The 25,673-nt window shown below is 49.2% G+C and overlaps 1 protein-coding gene across 4 annotated transcripts in view; it reads left to right on the forward strand.

Annotated features, from left to right (window-relative positions):
- The first annotated feature begins 853 nt into the window (after positions 1-853).
- Tmem120b (transmembrane protein 120B) overlaps positions 854-25,673 on the forward strand; it is a 42,938-nt gene continuing 18,118 nt past the window's right edge. For all 4 annotated transcript variants that reach the window (XR_005287256.1, XM_038346817.1, XM_038346818.1 and 1 more), the window contains exons 1-3: positions 854-1,036; positions 22,424-22,542; positions 23,839-23,955. Coding sequence is in view for 3 of the 4 variants with exons in the window: in XM_038346817.1 (XP_038202745.1) it covers positions 968-1,036; positions 22,424-22,542; positions 23,839-23,955 (305 nt within the window). In the remaining variant the exon portion in view is untranslated. The remainder of the gene's footprint in view (positions 1,037-22,423; positions 22,543-23,838; positions 23,956-25,673) is intronic.

Consider the following 25,673-nt stretch of genomic DNA (forward strand, 5'->3'; position numbering starts at 1 on the left):
ATTTTTCTGGAGAGCTAGGACCAGGACAGTGAGATAGGAGGTGTGGCTGGAAAGCCAGGCTGGTGCAGCTCCCGCGGGACTCTGAAGGGAAAGGGAAGTAACTGCATTCAATAAACCTGGAGGTGGGGGCTGGAGAGATGGCTCAGTGGTTAAGAGCATTGCCTGCTCTTCCAAAGGTCCTGAGTTCAATTCCCAGCAACCACATGGTGGCTCACAACCATCTGTAATGAGCTCTGGTGCCCTTTTCTGGCCTGCAGACATACACACAGACAGAATATTGTATACATAATAAATAAATATTTTAAACAAAAAAAATAAACTTGGAGGTGGTTGTGTCTTCTGAATGACAGCAGCAGCTGTCAGGAGTCACCTAGTGTCATAGAGGACAGGAATCTAGGCTGTATTGGTTGCAATAAATACCAATGCCAACGTGAGGTGTCAGAGCCAAGTCTGCATTTTCCCACCCTGCCCTTGACCTTATTACACGGTCACTGTCAACTCTGGCATTCCAAGACACTGGCTTTGGCCTCCTGAGTCAGGCAATGTTAAGAGGTACATGGTTTTTCTTTTACCTCCCCCAAATCTTTTTCCACTCCACTCTCCCCACAAACACAATCTAAGTAACTTAAGCCACAAATGCAGCTTACAGATAAGTCCTCCACCCACTCTGAGGAGAAACGTACTATGCAGGAGCAGAAGGAGAGGAGACAGATCTAATCAAGAACTTAAAGTTGAGCCGTCCACGCGGCGGACGCAGGGAAACGTGTGCGCACGCGCGGGCCCCACCCTCGAGTGAGAGGTGGAGCTGGCGCCGGGGCGGGGCTCGTGACATCAGATGCGCGCGTGGCTCCGGCTGCGCAGGAACAGCTGGTGCCTCGGGAGGCGGCGAGTGAGCGGGCGGGCGTGGGGTGCTGGTGCCCGGCCGGGCCACGCTGCGGGAGCCACCGCCGCCTTGCATCATTGCACCATGTCCGGGCAGCTGGAGCGTTGTGAGCGCGAGTGGCATGAATTAGAAGGAGAATTTCAGGAGCTGCAGGTAGGGCCGGACCACCTGGTCCCGCAACTCTGCTACTACCTGCCGTGTGGTGCCTTCCCCACCTAGCCACCCCAGCCCCGAGGTGGAGGTGGGGCGATAGGACCCAGAGGGTGGCCCAGGCTGTGCGTCCGATAGGCTGGTGGGTGGCTTGGCACAGCCCCTTCCTATTTCCCAGGGCTTTGGCTTCTCAGCCTCGTGGGGCACCCGGTCGAAGCCCCCATTCTCCCGCCCTCTCACTTGCTCTTTGCTTCACGCTCCCCCTTCGGTGCAGAAAGTTGGTCTCTGACTCCTGAGGATAAGTTCTAGGTGTGTTCACGAGGAAATAGTGACTCTCGGAAGGACACCAGACCAGCCCCCACGCAGGGGTCTCCCTCAACTCTGCTACACTCCAGCTGCCGCTGGCTGCTCAATTACTCCCTCTGCTAGCGGGGCAGCCCTTCCTGCAGCTGCGCTTTGAGAGATGCACTCAGCAGTTTTCACCTTGATCAGAGATCACAGTCGTAGCCCTGTCTTTGGGGGGGGGGTGGTTTGATGTGGTTCTTCTTGTAGGCTGCTGCAAGCTGAGTTTGTCATGGTGGATGGCAGGCATCTGTCAGTTGACATCTAGCTGTCTCACCCAGCGATAGAGGACTGCACCCTACCCTCACCCTTTGACTCAGGGCTTTCCACCTGATAGGTCGAAGGCGGACCTAAGAGCTGGCTCTGGGAAGGATGGCATCGTGGTCTTATCAGGAGGGACCTTCTCATAGGTCCACAGAGGCCTCCGCTGTGTGCTCTGGGGACTAGAGACTCAGGAAAACTTGGGGATGTCCAACAGGAAGAACACACGGTTCCCTCTCGAGCCACCGGGTTGCCTGAAATCATTCCCACCCTCCCACCCTCCTCCCCTCAGTAGACACGTTGTCATTTCCCCTGTCCCTGTAGTTCTGCCTTGTCCAGAGGAGGATGTTGTCCAGGGTGCTGTGATTGGTCTTTCTAAAGTGAGGCTGTAAGGTCCTGATGTAGGTGCAGAGGGTGCTGCCTGAGCAGGAAGGCTCAGGTCCCTGGGTACGAAGGTCTCCCCAGCACACATGGGTGGGTTGGTGCCTCCTCTTTCAGATCTAGGGCTTGGATCCCTCATGGTTCTTTAGGGCTTCTTTGGTTCCACATTCAGGGAGAAGATGCAGTCACTTAATCTGTCCCACTGGGCTGCAGTGGGTCTTAGAGTTGGGAGTGGGAGAAGAGGTTTCCCAAGTGGGGCTTTTATTCAGAGTTCTTCCTTGTGACTTGCTTTTAAAACTGCAAGGAGGAGGAGCCGTACACTGCAGAACTCTGCAATTAATGCAATTAACAACAATTAGGTAGCAAGTCTTGGCAGGCAGATGTTGCAGAGGAATCCTTTGATTTGTTATGGTCTGGCTTGGACAGGAAGGTATCATGATGTGTCCAGTGCTGGGTGGTCAAGGACCGGGAGTTATGAGTTGACCTGGGTACCGCTGTGAGGTGTTTGAGCAGCAAGCATTGTAGAAGGACCTGCGGAGTGGAGGTGGTGGAGTGTCAGCTCCTCGGAGCCTCCTTTGAGGAAGAGGCACCCAGCTGGTGTAGGCCTGGTGGTCAGCTGCTGAGTTCAGCAATGGATGGCTGCTTGGGGCTCTGCTTGCATTTCTGTCTGTGCACCACACGCATGCCTGGTGCAGAAGAGGGTGTCGTCGGATCCTCTGGAGCTGGAGTTATAGTCAGTTGTGAGCCACCATGTGGGTTTCGGGATTTAAACCTGGGTCCTTTTCAAGAGTAGCCAGTGCCCTTAGCCACTAAGTCATCTCTCCAGTTCTCTTATTTATTTACTTATTAGTTTTGTGTCCCTCTGTGTGTGTGCCATGAATGTGCTGGTGCCTGTGGAGGCCAGAGGAGGAAGATGGTGTTAGAGCCTCTAGAACTGGAACTCGCTCTTGTAGACCAGGCTGGCCTCGAACTCACAGAGATCCGTCTGCCTCTGCCTCCCAAGTGCTGGTTATTTTTGTTTTTTAGACGGCATCTCACTATAACCCTGACAGATTCACAGAGATCCTCCTGCCTCTGCCTCCCAAGTGTTGGGATTAAAGGCGTGCACCACCACATCCAGCTGCCTTGTCCCGCCTCTACAGTTTTTATTTGAAGAGGAAGAAACATAGGAAACTGAGGGGTGGACATGCTGATTGTCCTAGCTGGGATCGCACAGTTATTCTATCTGAAAGTTAGTGCTAGATTTTATTCGGGAAATGTCTTGAATCTGCCTTTTGTTGTTGTTGTTGTTTGTTTGCTTTTTGTTTTGCACACATGGGAATTTTGAACTCCTGGGAAGAAAGTGTCCTAAGTCCAGGGTATATGTTGTGTATATGTTGAACAGAGATTCTGATGAGAGACATTTATGGAGAGACAAAGGTGATATAGCTGTGTGTGTCTGTGTCTGTCTGTCTGTCTGTGTGTGTCTGTGTATCTATGTGCCTGTGTGTGTGTCTCTCTGTGTGTGTCTGTGTATCTATGTGCCTGTGTGTGTGTCTCTCTGTGTGTGTCTGTGTCTATGTGTCTTTGTGTGTGTTGTGTCTGTGTGTGTCAGTGTGTGTGTGTCTGTGTGTGTCAGTGTGTGTGTGTTGTGTCTGTCTGTGTGTTGTGTCTGTGTGTCTGTCTGTCTGTGTATGTATGTGTGTGTCTGTCTGTGTGTGTCAGTGTGTGTGTGTGTGTCTGTGTGTGTGTGTCTGTGTGTGTTGGGGGAGTGGGTCTGGCTGCAACTGAAAAAGTTAACAATAGCAGGGACTTTTTTTTTTTTTTTGGTCAACAGGAAATCCTGATTAGCCAAAGTTTTCCTGCATCCTCCTAAGAATCTGGGATCTTGTTTTCCAGTTTTGCACCTCTTCATTTCTGCGGGAGATGTGTTTTGTCTGTGTTTTACCTCTCCTTCCCTTTTTGCAATGGAAAAAAGAGGAATCCTGTGTCTCAGACTCTGGAACATTTAAGAGGTCTTTGGAATCCCACTTCATCTACAAGAGTCCTAGGGCAGTGCACGGGACTTAGGGAAAGGTCTGTTTTCTGTGGACTTCGCTTTACATTTCCTGGGGCTTTGCTGGACTCTGGGGATAGCTGAGTCCTCACTGGGACTTACTGTTTAGGTGGTCGTGAATCGAGCATCAGTCAGAGATCAGCAGGCACCTGGCCCCCTGGCCTGTTTGTGATCTGAAGGTCACGTGCAGACCGGGTCTGTAGATTTAACGATCAGTTCCTGCCTTACGTCACTGGAAACCTGACCCCATCCTTCCCAGCACAGGAAGCAGCCTTTCTCAGTGTCTGGCTTCAGGGATCACTGGGGCTTTGTACACCATTGTAAAGACTTGAAATGGGCAAGCCACTGGCTCCAGACCACAAAAAATAAAAATAAGGGGTGAGCTCAGAAACGGAAGATCAGTGTTATCTCATTAAGACCCCATGAAATAGAACCTAGAGTCAAGTCTTTTGCCTAAGGTCACATGTCCTGTAAGTGTCAAGATTTGAACACAGATGGTAGAACTCCAGCACCTGCATATTCTCCTCCCCGCCCAAAGATTTATGTTTAATTATGTGTGTATGTATGCATGTGCACACATGTGTGTGTGTTTATGCACATGTGAGTGCAGGAGTTCAAGGTGTCCAGAAGACGATGTCATCTTCCGGAGCTGGAATTGTGAACTGCCCAGCGTGGATACTAGGATCTGAACTCAGGTCCTCTGCAAGAGTAGCAGAGTAGCAAGCACTATTAATGGCTGAGGTGGCTTTCCACACACACACTTTCTAATTATAAAACTGTACATTTATAGCTGGGTGGTGGCAGCGCACGCCTTTAATCCCAGTACAGAGGCAGGCGGATCTCTGACTCCAGGCCAGCCTGGTGTACAGAGCGAGCTCCAGGACTACATGGACTACACAGAGAAACCCTGTCTTGAAGCCCCCTCACACCATGTACATTTATTTATGTGTGTGCATGTGTGTTGGTGTCACGGCACATGTATGGGAGGCCAGAGGCCAGCTTGTGGGACGTGATTCTCCCTGTTTAAGGTTGGGGTTGAATTCAGGTCATCAGTTTAGTAGCAAGTTCCCTTTCCTGCTGAGCTGTCTGGTCCTGGAGTCTATGTTTCTCTCTCTTTAGAGGCAAGAGGCAAGGTCTCTCCATATAGCCCCTGCTGTCTTGGAACTCTCTCTGGGAGTCTAGGCTGGCCTTGAACTCATAGAGACTTTCTTCCTGCCTTTGCCTCCCTTAGTGCTGGGATTAAAGGTGAGTGCCACCACTGTCCCTGGCCAAGCCTGTACTCTTAACCTCTTCACAAGGCAGATTCATGTAGACTTATCTCTTTGGTTGGCCTTTGCTCTTCTTTTATGTTGGCTGCCCTGGGAGCCTCTCACTTTAGAAAGAAGGCTGCTTGGGAGTCAGGATTCCCCGGGCCCAGGTCCGCCTTCTGTTGCCACAGTCTGGCATCTGGCCTACAGCAAGCCACCACTCCGAGCTCGACAAAGACTGGCAGTAATGCTGTCCAGTGCCATAGTGAACTATGTGACACATAGCTGTCCCGTTGAGTCCGAGCCACGCCCCCTCCGTTCTATACATCGGGGAGTAAAGCTGAGTGAGGAATTTGGAAATTGGAAATCATCCACTTAGTTGGCTGGGCATGGTGGTGCTGTTACTCCCAGCTCTCAAGAGGCAGAGGCAGGGGGACCTGCTGTGAGGTTGAGAGTTCCAGGACGGATACATAAATAAAAAAGAAAAGAAAAGGAAACTCTTCAGGTTAGAATTTGAACACAGGTCTACTGTTTGATTCAGATGCTCCTGTGCCCCTACACAGTAGGCGCCGGGGTATCTTGAGAATTCCTTAAAGCTCTAGGAGAAAAGGTGGTTTTTTTTTTTTTTTGTTGTTGTTGTTGTTTTAACATTTATTTACGCTTGGGAGAGAGCTGTGAGCCATGGCAGATAAATGGGTGGCATCAGAGGACCTGGTTCTATCTCCACTGTGGTTCCAGCCTTGGTGGCAAGCACGTTCAACTTCTGAGCTGTTTCACTGGCCCCTGGAAGGAAAGGTTGGAACTTGCTGGGTCTTTGTTTGTGTGGAACTTCCTTATGCCCAGTCAAGACTCTTAGTTATAACTCTTAGCAACAGAACCCAGTTCTCTGGTTTTTAGCCAAAAAAGGAACTCCTGAATTGGGAAGTCCAGAAGAAGTGACTAAGCAGGACTGGATCCAGGAGCTCACTTTGTTTTGGTCTGTGTCTCTCCTTGTCCCCTCAGTTGGGTTTCATTGCCAGTCACCCTTCCCCCTTGATGTGATGACGGTAGCTAAGGCCAGGTGTGGTAAGAGGAGAGGCCTGTGTGAATTGACACACGCAGAATCAAGGCTTTCAGGAGCTGAGGCAGGAGGATCCTGAGTTCGAGGCCATCTTTCTGAGACCTTGTTTTATATCCAGCTGTCACTGTACTAACACTGGTCATGCATCTGCCTCTGGAGTCTGGGAGTGGGGTCCGTGAGGGTCCCTGGAATAGGTGGGGGGGGGGGGGTGATTCCATGCAGGGAAACCAAAAGAACAAAAGTTAAAAAAAAAACCAAAAACAAACAAAAAACAGAAAGGGATGATGGAGAAACTTTTTTTTTTTAATTTTGGCTAAAGCCATGTAATAGAAATTGTCTTTATCTGCTGGGTGGTGGTGGCATATGTCTTTAATCCCAGCACTCGGGAGGCAGAGACAGGCAGATCTCTGTGAGTTCGAGGCCAGCCTGGTCTTACAAGAGCTAGCTCCAGGACAGACTCCAAAGCTACAGAGAAACCCTGTCTCGAAAAAGTAAGAAAAAAAGAAATTGTCTTTATCTGTGATTCTCAAACTGTGTCTTGGCAGTCCTCCCCACAAGTAAGGATAATTAAAAATGTCGAGGCAAACAGTGAAATGTCAGATCCTGGGTCACCTTCCATTCTGTTTGATGTCATGTCTTTGTAGCAGTGCGAGACCATTTCACACAGACCTCTCCTCTTAGCTGTTAGCCAGCTGAGGATACTGAGGCAAGAGCGAAGCCACACATCTGAAGTCAGCCCGCCTGACTGCAGAGTGCCATCACTTACCCATTGTCTTACCCTGACTCCCTTGCTACACACCCGTGTGTGCAATCCTATCCCTGTCCTATGGCAGACATCACCTGTCAGTCCTGGCATATGACTCAGAATATTTCTCAGTACGGGAATGACAAGCTTGAGGTGGAGTGAACTTGCCATGTTTGGTTGTGTTTCCATGGTGATAGGTCCTCCTTAGGGAGAGTCAGCATCCAAGAGCCTCCTTGAAGATGCTTTGGACAGCAAGCTCCATGGAAGTAATCTCTTAGACGTTTACGACCAGCCAGTGGCTGAGCTATAAGGCAGTATGCACTCTGGTGGTGGCCCTGGCTCTGTTGCAAGTTGGACTGACACACCAACTGCTAATGCCCTTGGGCCAGAGCTCGTCTGTAGGTGCCATGAGATTCACCTGTCTGGAGATTCCTGTCTGGGATGTTGGCGAGGACGATTGACTTCCCTGTTCTGGATCTTGGATTGCATTGTTAAGAAGGTGATTCCAGATGGTTCTCAGTCCTGCTGGGACCTGGAGATGTCAACCTCACCTTCCCACGGGGGGTGGAGCATGGGGCCTCAGAGAAAGAGAGAGGTGGCCTGGATTTGTGCCTTGGTGGAAACTCTCTTGTTTATGTCTTCTAAGTGTGGCAGGTGGCAATTAGGCAGGAAGGAAAGACGCTAGGGACGTCCTGGCTTACAGAGCTGTTAGCCTTTTTGTTTGTTTGGTTTTAATCCAAATGTAGTCTCTTCCACATGTCCTTGTGGTTAGGTTTTGTTTGTTTTGCTAAATTTATTTCTTATGGGTGGGGCATAAACTACAGTGCACTGTGGAGGTCAGAGGGCACTTGTGTTTATGTGTGTATGTGTTCTTTGTGCACACCTGTGTGCTTTAGTGCACTGTGGAGGTCAGAGGGTAAACTTGTGTTTATGTGTGAGTGTTTTGTGTGTGCACTTGTGTGCTTTAGTGCACTGTGGAGGTCAGAGGACTTGTGTTTATGTGTGTGTGTTCTGTGTACACGCCTGTGTGCTTTAGTGCACTGTGAAGGTCAGAGGACAGCTTGTGTGTGTGTGTGTGTGTGTGTGTGCACGCCGGTGTGCTTTAGTGCACTGTGGAGGTCAGAGGACAACTTATGGGAGTAGGTTCCCCCTTCTACCATTTGTGTCTGGGAATTGAAAAGGTACTTAGCAACAAGTACCTCTTCTTTTTTTTTCTAGAACTCACTTTGTAGACCAGGCTGGCCTCTGACTTACTTACTAGATCCGCCTGCCTCTGCCTCCCGAGTGCTGGGATTAAAGGTGTGTGCCGCCACCGCCCGGCGACAATCGCCTTTTCACTGAGCCATATCATTATATTGCTATTTCCTGGGCCTAGAAAATGGCATTTATAATAGATCCCAAACTATTCAAACCAGTATGCTGTATTTCTTAATGATACTGTAGATGTAGCTCGAGTAAAAGACTTACAAGAGATAGTAAAGACCAAGTTCTGCTGGGTTTGGAAGCATACACTTGAAATCCCAGCACTTGGGATGCAGAAGCAGGAGTGAGTCAGGAGTTCAAGGTCATCCTCAGCTGTATTAGCCAGCCTGGGCTACGTGAGACCCTGCCTCAAAAGCAGACACACCAAATTTAGTGTAGAAGGCCCTGGGATAAAGCAAATGGATATGATTAAAAAAATAAGGGGGGAGAGTTGGTTTTCAGATGTGCATAGTTTAAGCTGAGCCCCTCCCCCCAGTTCAGGTCTGGACTGAGTTGTAAGGGTGGAGGCTGGGAAGGTTCTGTTATCTGCCCTTGGCTGGAGCAGCGAGCAGGAGCTGCCCTTGTGGAAGGATGCTGGAAGCAGGAAGAAGCCACAGCACAGTTTCTCTTCGGTCTGCCCTCCAAGCCCTCACTCAGGCCCATCCACCAAGGGTGCAGAGCAAGGGAGCCCGAGTTGGGCAATACATGGGGGTCAGAGAAGCAGAACCGACCTGGGTGGCAATGAGATATAAAAATAACCAGCAAAAGTGAGTCACCTTGTGTGGGGAGGATGTGGGACCTGTCTATTCCCTGTGCACTGTAGTTTGGTTTGGGGCCAGTGTCTCACATAGCCTGGTACATCTTTAAACTTGATATATAGTCAAGAATGACCTTGAATTTCCAAGCTCTCTGCTTTCACCTACCAAGTGCCCGGATTCTAGGCTTGCACTAACAATGGCACGATAGTTCTTACACTGAGGGTAGCATGTGGTTGCTAATTATGGGGTTGTCTGCAATTGTTTTTGTTTGTTTGGTTGGTTGGTTTTGGTTTTTCAAAAGAGGGTTTCTCTGTGAAGCCCTGACTGTCCTGGAACTCACTATGTAGACCAGGCTGGCCTCGAACTCGGAACTCAGAGATCTGCCTGCCTCTACCTCACCAGTGCTGGGATTAAAGGCTGCGCCACTGCCTGACCTAAACTTCATTTTTACTTCTAACTTTATAGTGGGTTGAACGTGGGGAATAACTCACCCCAAACTGGAGGCTAGCTCTCGGCAGACATAACCGTTTGCTTTTTAAATCAACTTATTAAACATGATTGACTCCCACATCAAGTTGCTACTTCTAAAAATAATACAGAGTGTTGGGAGTAGCATGGCAGACAGGCAGCTGTGTAGAGGACTCTGTTCCACAGACCAAAGCAAGCCCAGGCCCCCAACTGTCTAGTGTAAGAGCAACCCAAACATACAAACAAAAGCATGCAGTCTGTCATAGAATACCTAAAGATGGAGATGGGAGGGTGCAGCGGTCAGAGAGGAAACCCTGCCAGAGAAGAATCAAAGACTGGGACACTTATTTGCCACAAGCAAAAGCTACAGGGACTGGAGAGATGGCTTGGTGGTCAAGAGCACTGGCTGCTCTCACAGAGTTTGGTTCCCAGTACCCACATGGTGGCTTACCTCCATTTTCAGGAGATCCAAGACAGCAAGGGTAACAGTGAAACCCTGTCTCAAAACAAACAAAGCAAACAGAAAATGAAGTTCAGTAGTTGGGTGTTTTCTTTACAAGGTAGAAACTTACTTTATCAGAAGGAAAGAAAACGAAGGGTATGGTAGCACCTGCCTTAGAATTCCAGCACTCGCTCAGGGCAAGGTTTTGTTTGTTGTTTTGTTTTGAGACAGGGTTTCTCTGTAGCTTTGGAGTCTGTCCTGGAACTAGCTCTTGTAGACCAGGCTGGCCTCAGACTCACAGAGATCCCCCTGCCTCTGCTTCCAGAGTGCTGGGATTAAAGGCATGCCCCACCACCGCATGGCTATTTCGGTTTTCTTGAGACAGGGTTTCTCTGTGTAACAATCCTAGCTGTCCTAGAACCCACTTTGTAAATCAGGCTGGCCTCGACATAGCAATTTCCAAGCTAGCCAAAGTCACAGGGTAAGTCTCAAAAGAGGTGGTGGGGTAGGGATGGAATTTACTTCACATTCCAGCAATTCCACTAAGTGTCTACTCAAGCACACCACACCCAGATGGTCTTGAATTTCTAATCCTCTTGCCTTCGTCTCTGGAATCCTGAGACTGTATTAGGGGTATGTGCCACCTCAGGTCCAAAGGAAACTGGAGACTATGGTTAACTGAGGTGTCTGTTAGCATACCAAAGCGCGTGCTGGCCTAGGGCTCTCAGTTCTTCTCACCCTACCATTTCTGCCTAGTTCTCTGGGCTCTCTTTTGGTTCTTCAGCCCCCCTCTCATGGCCTACTCTCCTCTTTGCACATACCCCCCCCATCCTTTACTCCCTCCCTCACTGCCCCCCCCATCTTTCCTGTCATAACCCATTCTGTCTGCTAGCCATGTTCAGTCCTCGCTCCGGACACCTCCTCTGACTGTACTCTCCCTCACAGCTACAATATAAACCATCTCAGCCACACACCGGAGCAGTTATATCCTCATTTTTCTCAGCCGCCACATTGCTTTAATAAATTCAAGGCCTCTTGCACTCTGGGCAAGCACTATACCCACTAAGCCCTATCCCCACAAAAAGACACATTCTATAGGGTCTGAAGAGAGTGGCAGCCAGGGACTGGAGAGGTGGACAATGACTGCTGAGAGAACGTAGGGAATCTTAGTGGGTGATGGGATTTCTGAAACGAGATGTGGTGATGGTACACCTCGGTAAATGCCTAAAAGTCGCCGAACTGGGCCAGTGAGATGTCTCTGCAGGTACAGTGCTTGCCAGGCAAGCCTGACAACTTGAGTTTGATCTTGTGAATCCACACAGAGGTGGAAGGAGAGGACTGACTCCCGAAAGCTGTCCTTTGACCTCCGTGTGAATGCTGTGTCATGTCTCCTGTCACCGTCTGTCTGGTGCACACACAGATGATAATAGTTAACAGATGTCATTGAACTGTCCATGTACCCATTTTTGTGAGCTTGTATGTGTGTGTGTGGTCTGTTGTGCATGCATGTTTGTCAGCACATAACTTCACATTAGCAAAGGATTCTTTGGTTTCTGGGGTTGGTGGAAAAGCTACCCCACCTGGGTGTTCAGGGGTCTTCATGCTTGGCTGCCTCCTCAGCTGCTGGCCTGATGAGGGGACCGCTCAGCCAGCTTTCAAAGTCCTTATTTGTGGTTTCTCTCACCTAATGTGGTTAACTTTGCCCAGGAGGGAGGTTCTGGTCCTTGTCCCTTCAGTGTGGATTCTGGCACCTGCCTGTGTGGTGAAGATAGTAAGACCTGGTACGGCGGTGGAGTGTTTGCTTCTCAGGCAGTTGGGAGTCCAAGGGATGATTTCAGAGGGGAGCAAATGGATGCAGAAGAGGGCTCAGCCTTCATTTCCTTCTCCTCGGTTGGGTTCATTCCCGGCTATCCAGACATGGGTAGGACCACCCTGGTAGCTCTGGACACCATGTTCTGACAGTCCCTTCCTAGCCCCGCATCAACTGTCCTTAGTTCTGAGTCCTTGTATCAGCAGCTGGGTTGGCGGTGGGAGGCGCTGAAGTTCAAGTGGAACAGGCCCAGGCCATATGCCCTGCTTTTAAGACAGGGCCAATCTTACTCCTGGCTGGATCTCATAGGTTGAATATGGAGAAGAGATTGGTCTCCAAAGAAATCTACAGGCGTAGAAGCTGCCTTTCTGGTTAAAAGGAAAACAACAGAAGGTCTCTGTCTGGCCAGCTGGCTCCACGGAAGGAGGCCAAGGTTACTTGGAGGAAAGGAAGCTAGGGACACTGTTGTCATTTGGATCCAAAGTGTCCCCCACGGGTTCGTGTTCTGAACACTTGAACTGGACTTTCCATGCTGTTTTGAAGGCGGCAGAGCCTTTAGGAGCAGGGGCCTGATTGGTAGAAACTGGGTTAGTAGAGGTGGGACTTTCAAGTTCATACCTGTCCCTGCTTCCTGCCAAGCCCCCTCTGCCTCCTGAACTCTGCCACACATTCTCACTATCATGAACTCCACCATGCCTTCTCTGCCATGACAGGTGGGATCCTCTGAAACCATGAGCTGAAAGCTCTTCCTTCTACGTCATTTTTGTCTGCGTTTTGGTTAATGACACGGAAGAACAGGTGGTATCTGTTTGGTTGGAAGTGTCACCCCAGCCCCTGGTGCTATTCTTTTTAAAGATATAGGGGGGGGGGAAGGCTGGTCCCATGAGGGGTGGCGGACCCACGAGGGGCTGGGGCTGTGGTGGGTCCCCAAGGCCTTGGTGGGTCACCTTGGCAGGTGGGAAACCGCGGTGGGTGAAAGACAGATACACCATGCAGAGAGTTTGGGTTTAGAGCTTATTTAGTGGGTTATGGAGGGAAAAGGAGATGGGGAGGGGAGAAGAGGGAAGAAGGGAAATAGAGAGAGAACAGAGGTTACTCTTCAGGAGAGATGGAAAGAGCACAAGGGCTAGAGGAAGCAGGGATATCTGCTTCCCTTGGTAGAAGGGGAGAGGTTGGGAGAGGTGAGGCGTGTCTCTTAAAGGGACAGGGTACCCAGGTGACAGATCAGGCCAGCAGATCATAACACCTGGCACCCCTGTACCCAAAGACCCTGCTTTGTCTTGTGGGCTCAACTCTGGTTCCCAGCATGGTGGCTTGACAGGCATTCTGTCCCGTTGGTACCCTGCCCCCGCCCCATGCTGCCTCCCACTGGATTCTGTCTCTTCCATTCACTGAGCCCTGTTTCCACCACTGCTGCACTGCAGGCAAAAATCAAACCTGGACCTTCTACCAGCCCACTTCCCAGCTTTCCCTCGGTCCGCTGGGACAGTTGGTAAGACTTCCCTTGGTGGCCTAGAGCCGCTCGCGTGATTGCCCTTACTCTGGATGTCCCTCAGCACTGCACTCACTGAGTGCCCTTTGGACACTGCTCCCTTTTGGGCCTAGTTCTCCCCTAGCACTGTGCTCACTGAGCGGTGCATTCGTTTTTGGGGCCCAGGGGCCCCTTGGGTATTTTTCTGCCTTATTGCTTCCCATAGCTAAAAAACGTGAGCGGACCAATTGGAGTGGTCCTTGCACTGTTCGGATTGTGTGTATATGTTCTTTTCGGACCTCTCATAAGATGTCCTGGCGGCTGTAAGGATTGCTCGGTGGAATCAGCTTACTTGGAGACGGCAGGCTAGTTGCCCTAGGGTCTGTGTCGTTTTGTCGTTCTCACGTTTCAGCTATGGAAGACCAACCACACTTCTTTACCAGCAGACGGCTAGATTTAAATAGTCACACCACGTGGACAGCCATGGCTGCCGCCATTTTCTCGGTTCTGCCCCTAGCCAAAGAGTCTGGAATGTTTGGTTGGAAGTGTCACCTCAGCCCCTGGCGTCCATATATCCAAAGAGTCTAGAATGTTCAAATGGAAAGTTTCATTCCAAGCCCCCCCTTCTGGGAGTTGCTCCAATCTAGACTTAGCTCCGAGAGGCTCAAGACACTCCCACAGGCTATTTAAACTGCCCCCAGAGATCAAACACAGGGTTTCCAGTCTTCCATCTCCATCTCCTCTCCGAGTGCCTGGAAGGCCACCCGGAGTGCTGGCATCCATTAAACCTGGGCTTTTTCTAATTTGATTTGATTTGGTCTGATTTGGATTATTGTGTAGGAGAGGTTTACTGGAACATAAAAACTTTTCAGTATCTTTGGTTTGTTTTGCCTCCTGGGAGAAGCAGCTCATAGCATAGTAGCCTGAGTGTGTTAGAGACAGTCTCTGTGTGCAGAAGGAAGACAGGAACAGCACACTTTCTAGCCTCCTGCTAGAAATACCATGAACAGTCAACTGAGAGCTGTGGGCCTGAGGATTTGGCTCAGTTGGGGCCGTGGGGACTGTGGAGCTCCAGCTCAAGAGGATTCAGAGGGGAACAATATTAGCAACTGGGCTAGAGGCTATTCATGGGGATATTTTAGTGAACAGTCTATCTGCCTTCTGCCTGTGTCTTAAGAACTTGCCTGAGGCTAAGTTCAAAAGCAATAAAGTGATTTCTTTGGCTGAGGCAATTTCAGGGCAGCATAATATTGACTCTGTGGTGTGGTTATTATTAATAACTAACTCATATGTGGATCTACAGTGAAAAAGAGCAGTGGGGCAGAAGGAAATACAAAATATACAATTTGCAGTGGAAAAGAGTGCCAGGCAACTCAGTGTTGCAGCCAAGGCTTGTGTTGAAAGAGCTGAGATTAGGGTCATGGAGGAGGTGCTTCTCACTCAGCACTGGGGGAAAAGGAAGGGCCCTAGGGCAGGAAGACCCTGCCGCTAGCTTTCTGTCTGTGAAAGAGCGGGAAGAATTACTGCTCCTAGAAAGCAGCTGAATAAATGCTGCAGATGTGGTTCCGGGGACCAGGGGACCAGGATGCATCCCGAGCTGACGGGGTAGTTGACAGTGTTACCCACGCGGCGCTGGCTTTAGAGGCCTGGAGGATGCAGTAGTGGAGGAGGTGTGGATTCTCTGTGGTTTCAGGGAGCCCCTGATTAGGCAGTCTGTGGCGGGGGAGTCCCTTGAATGAAGGCTGTGCTTTTCTAAAAAAAATTCCTCGAGTGCAACAAGATCCAAGGAGGCTCTTCCCTCCCTCCCTTACCCACGTGACTGAGGTAGGTTCTAGGTGGAGTGTGAATGAGGGTTCATATGTATTTTGAGGCAGGGTCTTACTATGTTGATGAATTAGGTCGGTGCGATAAATAACCAGACCAGCTCAAGAACAACAGTGGTATTCTAATAGTTGAAAGGGGAAACTCACGCTACAAAGAGTGGGAGGTCCAAAATTCAATAGGTCCGGTGGGCACCCGGCAGAGAGCGCATACCTGGATCTCCTGGTTTTTCTACCTGGGCTCCAGGTAGCCACACCCTAACTAGATGTGATTGGTTGATAGTTTCCCCATCATTACTGTGTATGTATCCCCAGCTAACCGAGAACTCTCTGTGTAGACAAGGCTGGCCTCAAACTTATGGAGAGCCACCTACCTGCCTTTGCCTTCTGAGGGTTGGGATTAAAGGCGTGCGCCCCTCCACCCAGTTACTTTTTTTAAAAGACAGGATCTTTGGTACCTATCCTATCTTGGCCTTGAACCCTGATCTTTCAGATTCCATTTTGCAAACGCTGTTATTAGAGTTGTGTGCCACCATCCCTTGACTTTTAATTGTGTGTCACTGAATAGAATAATAGTAACTGCCTCAAGCTCATGAACTTGGAGGTGGGGTAGGAATTTAGACAGGGCACAGGAATTTAGAGTCCAGCAGACTGGCTGTGCCTATGTCGAAGGTCTCAGATGGAAGAACAGAACTATACGGAGTTTTCCTTTTTGCAGGTCGTTCTGACTTTAGGTTTCTCTGTGTAATTGGGGCATTGGGGTAGTGGGACTCTGTTCCGGGAGCAAATTGTCCAGTGAATGAGGTAGAAGCGGCATAAGCCTCGGTGGCCTTTCCTCAGAAACTGTGGTGTCACGGTGCCACATTTGCTGGGCCATTATTGCAGCACAACTCAGATGGGGGTGGGGGGCCAAGTCCCCACTTCTGTTCAGCCAAGTATGGTGGTGCGTGTTGTGTCTTTGATCCCAGCACTTAAGAGGCAAGCAAATCTCTGTGAATTCTAGGCCAGCCTGATCTTCACAATGAGACATTTTCTCAAGACAAAACACTCGGAACTATTAGGGATAATTACTTTTTGCAACAGTATATATTTTTCTGTATACATTTGGAAATGGCTCTTTCTTGACTATCAGAAGAGGCAGATGCAGGGAAGGAGCAGGGAGATGGTGAGTGTAGCCTGATAGAAGCTTACCTAGCATAAACCCCGTCCTGGGTGCCCTCTCTAGCACTCAAAAACAAACAAATAAATAAGTAGGTGAGGAAGGGCAGAAAGAACCAGATAGGTAAGTCCTAGACCAGGCCAGATGTGGTGGCTCACGCCTTTAATCCCAACCCTCAGAAAACAGAGAAAGGAGGATGTCTGGGAGTTGAAAGCCATAGGAGTTCCAGGCTAGTTAGGGCTGTACAGCGAGACCCTCTCTAAAATAAATAAATAAATAAAATTACCAAGAGGGTATCTTTTTTTGTTTTCTTTCCTTACCTACCAGTCTCTCAAGCTCTGGCTGGCCTGGAACTCGCTGAATAGAACAGGCGGGACCTCGAATTTGCAGTAATCCTCTGGCCCTGCCTTCTAAGTGCCAGGGTCACACAGGTGTGTCACCACACCTGCCTTGAAGTTCTTTTACACAGAAGTAGATAAGGGGGTGAGAGGAGACCTTTGGAGGTGATGGATGGGCCCACAGCGTGGTCTGTTGTGGCTGGGTACTCACCTCCACTCCGCTTCCTAGATGTTAAATATGACAATCATACAATAAAGTGTTTTGTTTTGGTTTTATTTTGGTACCGGGCACTGAATGCAAAGCACCACACAATGTATTTTTAAAGAAAGGAATACTGTGGACAGACACACAGAATACAACCTGGAAGAACATGGAGCAGATTGTCTAGGTGAAAGTCTCCGGGAGCTGTAGTGCACCCTGTAATTCCAGTACTTGGGAGACTATGGAGGAGTCCAGCTTGAGTTCAAGGCCAGCTTGGGCTACACAGTGAAGGTAAAGTCAGCTAGGACTACACAGCATGTCATGACCCTGCCTCAAAAACAAAGAAATTGGTGATCCTTTAACATGTTGTGTTGTGGTGACCCAACCTTAAAATTACTTTTGTTGCTACCTCATAACTGTAATTTTGTTCCTATTATGAATCATAATGTAAATATCTGACATGCAGGATGTCTGGTATGTGACCCCCAAAAGAGTCAGGACCCAAAGGTTGAGAACCACTGGATTAAGCCGTAGCTGGTGTTTCAATTTTTAACAAGGATAATGTCTTCATGTTTGACTTGTGAAATTAAATATTCACACTGAAGAGGGCCTGGTCCGCATCTGGCTGCTGATTTCGCAGCCTTTGTCTTATCTCGGGAAGGTAGAACCTGGGGAGGCTGTGTCGTCCTTTATCTGGAGCCCCTCCTGCAAAGGCCCCACCCTCCAGGCGGCTGTGGGCCCCGCCTTCCCTGCCATGTCTTGGAGGCTTCCTTTGCACTGAAACATCAACACCCCTTTACACGCGGTCTCTCTTCTTCATTGGTTTGTTAATCATTTCTGTTGCTGGGACCTCACGTGTGCAAGGCAAGCACTTAGCTGTGCTACATGCCTGACCCTGAGGTAACTTAGTAGTTACAAATAGCAAAAGTTGATTCCTCTACGGGTAGAGACTCAGGGACACTGTTAGCAAACACTCTAAACTGATGTCACAGACACCATGTTCCTCCTGACAGGAAGCTCAGAGCACAGGTCCTCATGAAGGCCAACTACGAAAACAGAAGCGAATCTTCAGGAAACATCAGGGTGAACCCAGGTCGAGAGATGACATCCTCTAAATGATGAAACTAGACCTGAAGGTGTCAGTTTGTGAGAGATGGAGGTTGAAGTTCTGTTCCAGGTTAAAGAGACAAAAATACCTGCAAGAATACTCAGTGTAAAATTGGGTGGGACCCAAGATCTGAAGGACAAGTGCCATGGAAGGGACAGTTTGGGCTGCAAGATGGCTCAGCAGGTAAAGGTGCTTGCCTGCTAGCCGAGCCCAGTGACCTGAGTTTTACCCCAGGACCCACATGGTGGAGGGAGAGAACCACCCCTGCAGACTGTCCTCTGACCTCATGGGTACTGTCTTAGTTAGGGTTCCCATGGCCACAACAGAACATCATGACCAAAAAGCAAGCTGGGTGGACAGGGTTTGTTTGGCTCACACTTCCACAGCACTGTGCATCCCTGAAGGAGTCAGGACAGGAGCCTGGAGGCAGGAGCTGATGCGGAGGCCATGGAGGGGAGCCACTTACTGGTTTGCTCCCCAAGACTCGCTCAGCCTTTCTCTTTCTCTCCTTCCTTCCTCCCTTCCTTGCCCTGCCTTCCCCTCCCTCTTTTCTTTTCTGTTTATTGAGACAAGGTTTTTCTGTATAGCAGCCCTAATTGTCCTGAACTGTCTCTGTAGACCAGGTTGGCCTTGAACTCACAGATCTGCCTCTGCCTCCCGAGTGCTGGGATAAAGGCACGTACCACCGTTGCCTGGCTTAGCCTGTTTTTTTATAGACCCCAGGACACCAGCCCAGGGGTGGCACTGCCCACAATGGACTTCCTTGCCCACATTGATCACTAATTGAGAAAATGCCCTACAGCTGGATCTCATGGCGATGTCTCAACTGAGGCTCCTTCCTCTCTGATGATTCTAGCTTGTGTCAAGTTGACGCAGAATCAGCCAGTGTATACACTGTGGGGGGCAGCAAACAACCACACACAGAACATGTAAACAAATGAAACTTTAAACATTTTAAAAAGACAGTTGGCAAACTGTGATGTCTATTTGTGGTATCTGAAAGCCTCAAAGATGTATATATGTATGTATGTATGTATGTGTATACATGTATGTATCTCAAGGTTTAGTAACTACATCTGAATAGATCGGATATCATTGATTACAGCTGATGCTCATTGAAGCTCAACTGACAAGATTACAGCTAACTCCCTAATGGGTCGGGATGGGGTGGTGGGTGGCGGGTAGGCTGGGTCAAGCTTCCTTGGCAAAGGGTCAAATAGGGAAGTGTGTGTGTGTGTGTATGTGTGTGTTTTGTTTTTCAAGACTGGGTTTCTCTGTAGATTTGGAGCCTATCCTGGAGCTAGCTCTTGTAGACCAGGTTGGCTTTGAATTCACAGAGATCTGCCAGCCTCTGTCTCCCAAGTGCTGGGATTAAAGGTGTGCGCCACCACCGCCCGGCTGAGGTTTTCTTCTTCTTTTTTTTTTAATTTATTTTTATTTTATGAGCATCGGCATTTGGCCTGCAGGCATATCTGTGTGAGGGTGTTGGGTCCCTGGAAGTGGAGTTACAGACAGTTGTGAGCTGTCATGTGGGACCCCTCTTTTTTCTTTTTTTTAAGCTTTGGAGGTCATACGGTCTCTGCACTGCCACTCATCCAGCTGTTACGGTACCAGAGCGGCCACAGGTCATGTGTGATGAGCGTGACAGAGCACAGTAAAGCTGTATGTGTGGCTGCCACAATTCCAGTGTCCTGTGGTGTTCACAGAGTGTGGGGTATTCACAATTCCAGTGTCCTGTGGTGTTCACAGTGTGTGGGATATTTACAATTCCAGTGGCCTGGGATGTTCAAGGAGTGTGGGGTATTTTAACATTTTTATTATTTTCAATCCTTCAGAACCCGCTTCTGTCTTATAGCCTCCAGAGAATTAGATGGCAGGGTTGCCTGGTGCTTACTGATACCTGATAGAGAAAGAGATGTGCACACACAGCAGACACACGTTCTGAGGGTCCCTGTGACTGGGGGAGAGGCTAGAGAGGGATGTTCTTCATCTGGCTCTTGGAAGTCTGCAAGCTTGAAATCATCTTAGGATAAATAAGCATATTAGGAAAGCATGATTTTCCTCCCTAGGAGGCACAGGGAAGAGAGGAGGCTCCTGGTTTTGCCCCTCTTGCAAATGGGTGGTACAGGGTGACTGGCTCACGTATTCTTGGATTAGCATTGCTAACTGTTCTTTTTTCCCTTTTGAGACATAGTCTCACTCGCAGCTCTGGCTGGGTTTGAATTCGCTGTATAGCTGGGCTTGACTAGCAATGACCTGGGATTAAAGGCGTTTGCTACCTGTTCATGGTCTCTTTGATACTTTTCTTGCTTCCTGATTTTCTGCTTTAACTTACTGTTTTCTTGGCAGGCATGCTAGTGTAGACTCTGCACCTTGCTTCCCCTCCTCTCCCCTCTGGTAAACGTGCTTCTATGGCAGCTGAGAACACAGCTGTTGAAGTCAGGCATGGCGCACCTGGGCTGAAGAAGCATCCAGATCTCTGAGTTTAAGGCCATTCCTATCTGCATAGAGTTAGTTGCAGGTCAACCAGAAAGGAGGAAAGGAAGGAATGAACATGGCTCTTTGAATTTTGTCTACTGCTCATTGATTTTGGCTTCATGTTCTGCACCCTCCTGCTTGCTCCCATCACCTCCACAGAGTTACTTAGTGTGCGTCAAGTGAGGCAGTAATTTGAGGACTTTGTTGCCTTCTCCCAACATTGGGATAAGTCTCTTGTTCTATGTCTCAGAAGGGTTGTTTTCAAGAAGGAATATAAAGTTTGTTGAGTGACGATGTCTGGGGCAGGGAAGATGGCTTTAAGGGAGGGGATGGGAGCTTCTCTTAGTTGACTTAGCAAGAGTTTTCTTCGCACTGAGGATCAGAAACTCAAAGTGCACAGGAAGTAGAAAGTGCACAGGAAGTAGAAAGTGCACAGGAAGTAGAAAGGAGCTTATGGGTCCGTACCACTTACAACTCACACCCAAGAGCTGAAATCTGTGTTGTGTTGTTACTATAAAATACTTGTGTGCTGAAGGGCTGGCTCAGCCATTAAAAGGCTCACAACCAAAAATAAAATACTTGAGAATGGCTGGGTGGTGGTGGCAGTGGTGGTGCATGCCTTTAATCCCAGCAGAGGCAGGTGGATCTCTGTGAGTTCAAGGCCAGCCAGGGCGACACAAAGTAACTCTGTTTTGAAAAACTAAAAAACAAAAAACTTGCTACTGGATACTGTATAAGGAGAAGAGGTCTGCTTTGGCTCATAGTTTGAGAGGCTGAATCCAAGCTTGAGAGCCACATCTGGGTAGGGTCATGATGTGCATCATGGGGTAGATAGAATATGGAAGAGTATGTGCTGGGAGATTGAGGGGGAAGCACCACAGTCTGCTCCTGTGAGTCCGCATCTAGTCCCATGAGACTTAACTGACTCCTGTAGCTCAGTCCTTTAACAGCTCCTAAAGATCCCAGTACATCTCAGTGTCATGACGTTGAGGACCCATATCATAAACCCAAGTCACAAACCCAAGTCATAGCAGATGCTGTCAGGATTCCATCTTAGCATCTCTGGCTTCTCTTTCCATGTCTGACTTCAGGCTAGAGTGGGCATACCCAGGGGAAAAGACATCTCTTGTCTAATCCTTCCATCCAAAGTCCCAGGACTGGATCTCATTGGGTCAGTAGGAACCATGTGCTCACCTCTGAACCAATCAGACTAGAGGATAATGATGGGCTGGGACTGGATATGTGACCAGCCATGCGGGCGTGTTCTGCTCTGCTGAACCATGCAGATGAGAAGTTGACAAGGGCTTGGCTGGGGATGCAGTTAACTTGGCATAGTGCAGGCCTGGCATGCATAAGGACCTGGGGGTGTTGGCATCTGGGTATTATCCTTGTACTCAGGAGGTAGGAGTGGAAGAATCAGACGTTCAAGTTCATCCTCAGCTACATAGCAAGTTCAGCACCATCCTGGGATACACAAAACCTGGTCCCACAAAATCAATAAGAAACGTGTGGCAGGGAGTCTGAGGATGTACTCCAGTGGTAGAAATTCTGCCCGGAATGCACAAGTTACTAGCCTCAACCCCCAGACAGACAGACAGACAGACAGACAGACACACACACACACACACACACACACACACACACACACAATGCAAGGTAACCTTTCTACATCATGTTTGGTTGTTCATGTCTGATAGAATGAAATAGTACACCTTCTTTAATACAAGCATTTAGAGATGGGGGAATCTCAGTTCAAGGCTAGCCTGGTCTACACATTGACTTCCAGGACAACCAGGGCTACACAGAGACATAGTCTTAAAAAAAAAAAAATCAGGAATGACTCCTGGGCAAAGCTGGCACTTATTCCACAGCTGCTGTGCCATGCCGCCTTCCTCGGTCAAAGCTACATCTCTGATAGTTGTACCATTATAGCTGTCACTGAGATCTCTCCAGCTGGGTCTCCAGACCTGTGAGAATGATGTGTGTGTGTCCCACCCTCCCGTCACACTGCTCTGCCCTTCAGGAGACGCACAGGATCTACAGGCAGAAGCTGGAGGAGCTGACAGCGCTACAGACTCTGTGTAGCACTTCCATCAACAAGCAGAAGCGGCACCTCAGGGACCTGAAGCACACGCTCCAGAGGTGAGAGGGCGTGGCTTGAAAGCTCCCCCAGGGCCTCCTACCCCCCCACCCCCACGGGTCTCACTCTGGGTGACTGAGGATGACCTTGAATTTCTGGCCCACCTTCCTTGCTGAGTTGGGATCACAGGTGTCAGCCACCATGCGTGGTTTGCACAGTTCTGGGTTCATTGGGATGGAACTTGGGGCTTTGCACATGTCAAGTGAGCACTCTACCTTTAAGCTACACCCCTAGTCCTAAAGGACAGAAACCCAACTCAAAACTGGCTTAAGAAGAAAATGGAAATTTTAGTAGAAAAAACCAAGGATAGCTTCAGGTATCCCTGGTTGCAGGGGTCAGAGTGTGTTTCTAGGACTGTTTTTTTCCTCTGAATGCTGCTTTTCTCTAGATTGGCTTTGCTGTCATGGTCACTGAGGTGGCCACCTGCATGCTGAGCTTAGATCCTCTGGCCCTTCCTGACTGAGGAAGACTGGGCCTTTCAGCCTCTGTCCTGTTAATAACTGCTGCTCAGACTGTTCGGACACTGGCTGCTCATCAGAACCCCAGGAAATACAGCTGAGTGGCCCAGCCCGGCTGTGACAGCTATGACAGACGCTGCTCAGTGTCACCACAAGAGAAGCACCATCTGAGGAAGGTTGACCCATCAGTTAGGGTCCTAGACTGAGGAACCCTTCTGTTCCAGGATGTGGCATCAATATGGTTCTATTTTTCTTCGTTTAAAGACAGGGTCACTTGTAGCCCAAGCTGACCTCAAACTAGCTATATCCAAGGTGACCTGAAATCTCAATCCTTCTGCTTCTCTCTCCCAAGTGCCTTCTCGTCTTCCCTTTTATGGGTTTCGGGGTTGGAGGTTTGGTTTTTTAAAACAGGATTGCTTTGTGTACCCCTGACTATCCTGGGACTTGCTTTGTAAACCATACTTTACGTGAATTCCAAGATCTACCTGCCTCTGCCTCCCGAGTGCTGGGATTAAAGGTGTGCGCCACCACTGCCCGGCTGGTTTTCTAGTTTTGATAATGGCATCTCTCCAAAGAGCAGCAGGAAGACCTTGATTGTTTGACTGCCAATACTTCCTCATGCCTCTCAGTCAGTCCACTTAGGAATCTTTAAGATCTGTTACAGTAGAAGAAAACAGCTTAGCCACCCACCCAAGTCTGCCAGCTACTGATGCTGAGCGTCATTCCTGATGCCTCACTGAGCCTGCTCACGTCATTATGTGGCTGTTGTTTGTGCATGCCACCCTTATCTGTCAGGTATGGTCTCAAGGCTAGAGGAGCTCAGCATCACTCCCTTTGCAGGTACAAGCGCCATTCCAGTCAAGAGGAGGCAGAGCTCATTCAGCAGATAGGCGCCAACATCAAGGAGCGACAGAATGTCTTCTTCGACATGGAGGCCTACCTACCGAAGAAGAATGGGTAGGAGTGGGAACCCTCTGATTCCTGTTGCGGACACCCCCGCCCCTGCTAGGGCATGAGATTCAGAGGAAAGGGGAGGAATGAGGACAAGGAGGAGAGGGCACTTCTGTACCTGCACCTCCTGATCTCGGAGGAGCTGCAGTCCTTCCCCTGTGGCTGGCAGTCCATTCCCAGTGTGACTCTTGTGAGCTGGCACCTGATACCTGTGTGTGCCACCTGGGCTAGGAGGAAAGCGTTCTCTCTCAGGAGAACGGACATGTGTTGAGTGAGTTTTGCGTGCCCAGCACTGTACTGGTCATGCCCCTGGCAACAGTTATTGTATCCTCAACAACCTGCTCTATTAGATTGAAGTGCTCCCCGCTTTTGTTTCCCTCTGGGATGGAATCCAGGGCATCCTTATATGCTAGGCAATGTTCTAGACTCAGCTACATCCCCAGCCTTTTTTTCTTTCAATCTTTTAAGAAGGGCCTTACTATATTGCTCTGGTTGACATGGAACTCTCTGTAGACCAAGCTACCCTCAACCTGGGGGTGATCCTCCTGTCTCCACCTCCTGAGTGCTGTAATTACATGTGTGTGCCACACTCTGCCCTTATTTACTTTCTGGTTTTGAAGCAGGGTTTGGCTTTGCATGGAGTCAGATCTTTCCTGGGGAAGATTCCTGTTGAGCCTTAGCCAGATGGGTATTAATATGGTGGCCCTGGGACATTGTAACCCACCTCTCAGTTTTCCTTTTTTGCTGTATTTGGATTAAAGTCTCCCCAAATTAGTTGGCAGTCCTGTTAACAGCACACCTTCCTCCATCATTCATGGCCTCTAGGACTGTGTTGCTCAAACTCACTTCCCTGGTGGTTTGGGCGTTTTGCTTCAGTTGGGAGTCTGTCACCCAGGCTAGACAGCTCAAAGTTGCTTCAGAAGAAATGAGGGATTTATAGCTCATATATAGCACAAATATAGATCAGGTCTGAATGGATCCTGCCGTCCAGATGCTGTTAGAACCCGCTTCTCATTTAACTTTTTTTAACTGTCTTTTCCAGTGTGTATATTTTTCTATTTATGGGCAGTCTTTCTCTATAAATACTCCCCGGCCATGCTAGGCTTGCTCCTACGTGCCTAGCTTTTCCTGGTTCCCCAGTAGTCTCAGGGATTTAAAATTCTAGGATGTGTTTTCATTGGGTTAGATTATGTTCCGTGACCAATCTTAACCCAATCAGGAGGATGTCCTGCTTTGATAAAGCTATGTTCATGTGCCTTTGGGGATGCAGGGGGGACTGTTCTCTGAAGGGATTGCATTGCCTTTGCAGGATGTAGGGACTGAGTGCTAGGTAAGAAATACAGGTCCTCGTAATACCTTATATCTTCTGCAGACTAGCGGTGCTCCACAAAGCCACGCCTAGTGGAAAGAAGGGCCCCTACTCATTCCTCCTCTCCAATCTCTACTTGTTCTTTAAAGCTCTGTTCACATGCCATCACCTCGGTGGAGACTTTCCAAAGCCCTTCTTCCCTCAGGGTCTCGAGGGTCCTCTGTTTGCATGTTTGTCAGTGTGTTAGAGCACGGCTGCTGCACAGAAAGAGGCCTAGCCATGCTTGGCTTACAAAAGAGAGCTTCTCCTGGGGTTGGAGCGATGGCTCAGGTGGTTAGGAACACCTGCTGCTCTTGCGGAGACCCGGGTTCAATTCCCAGCACTCACGTGGTGGTTGGCAATTCTCGATAACTAT

This window comes from Arvicola amphibius, chromosome 10, assembly GCF_903992535.2.
Source record: "Arvicola amphibius chromosome 10, mArvAmp1.2, whole genome shotgun sequence".
Taxonomy (NCBI): domain Eukaryota; kingdom Metazoa; phylum Chordata; class Mammalia; order Rodentia; family Cricetidae; genus Arvicola; species Arvicola amphibius.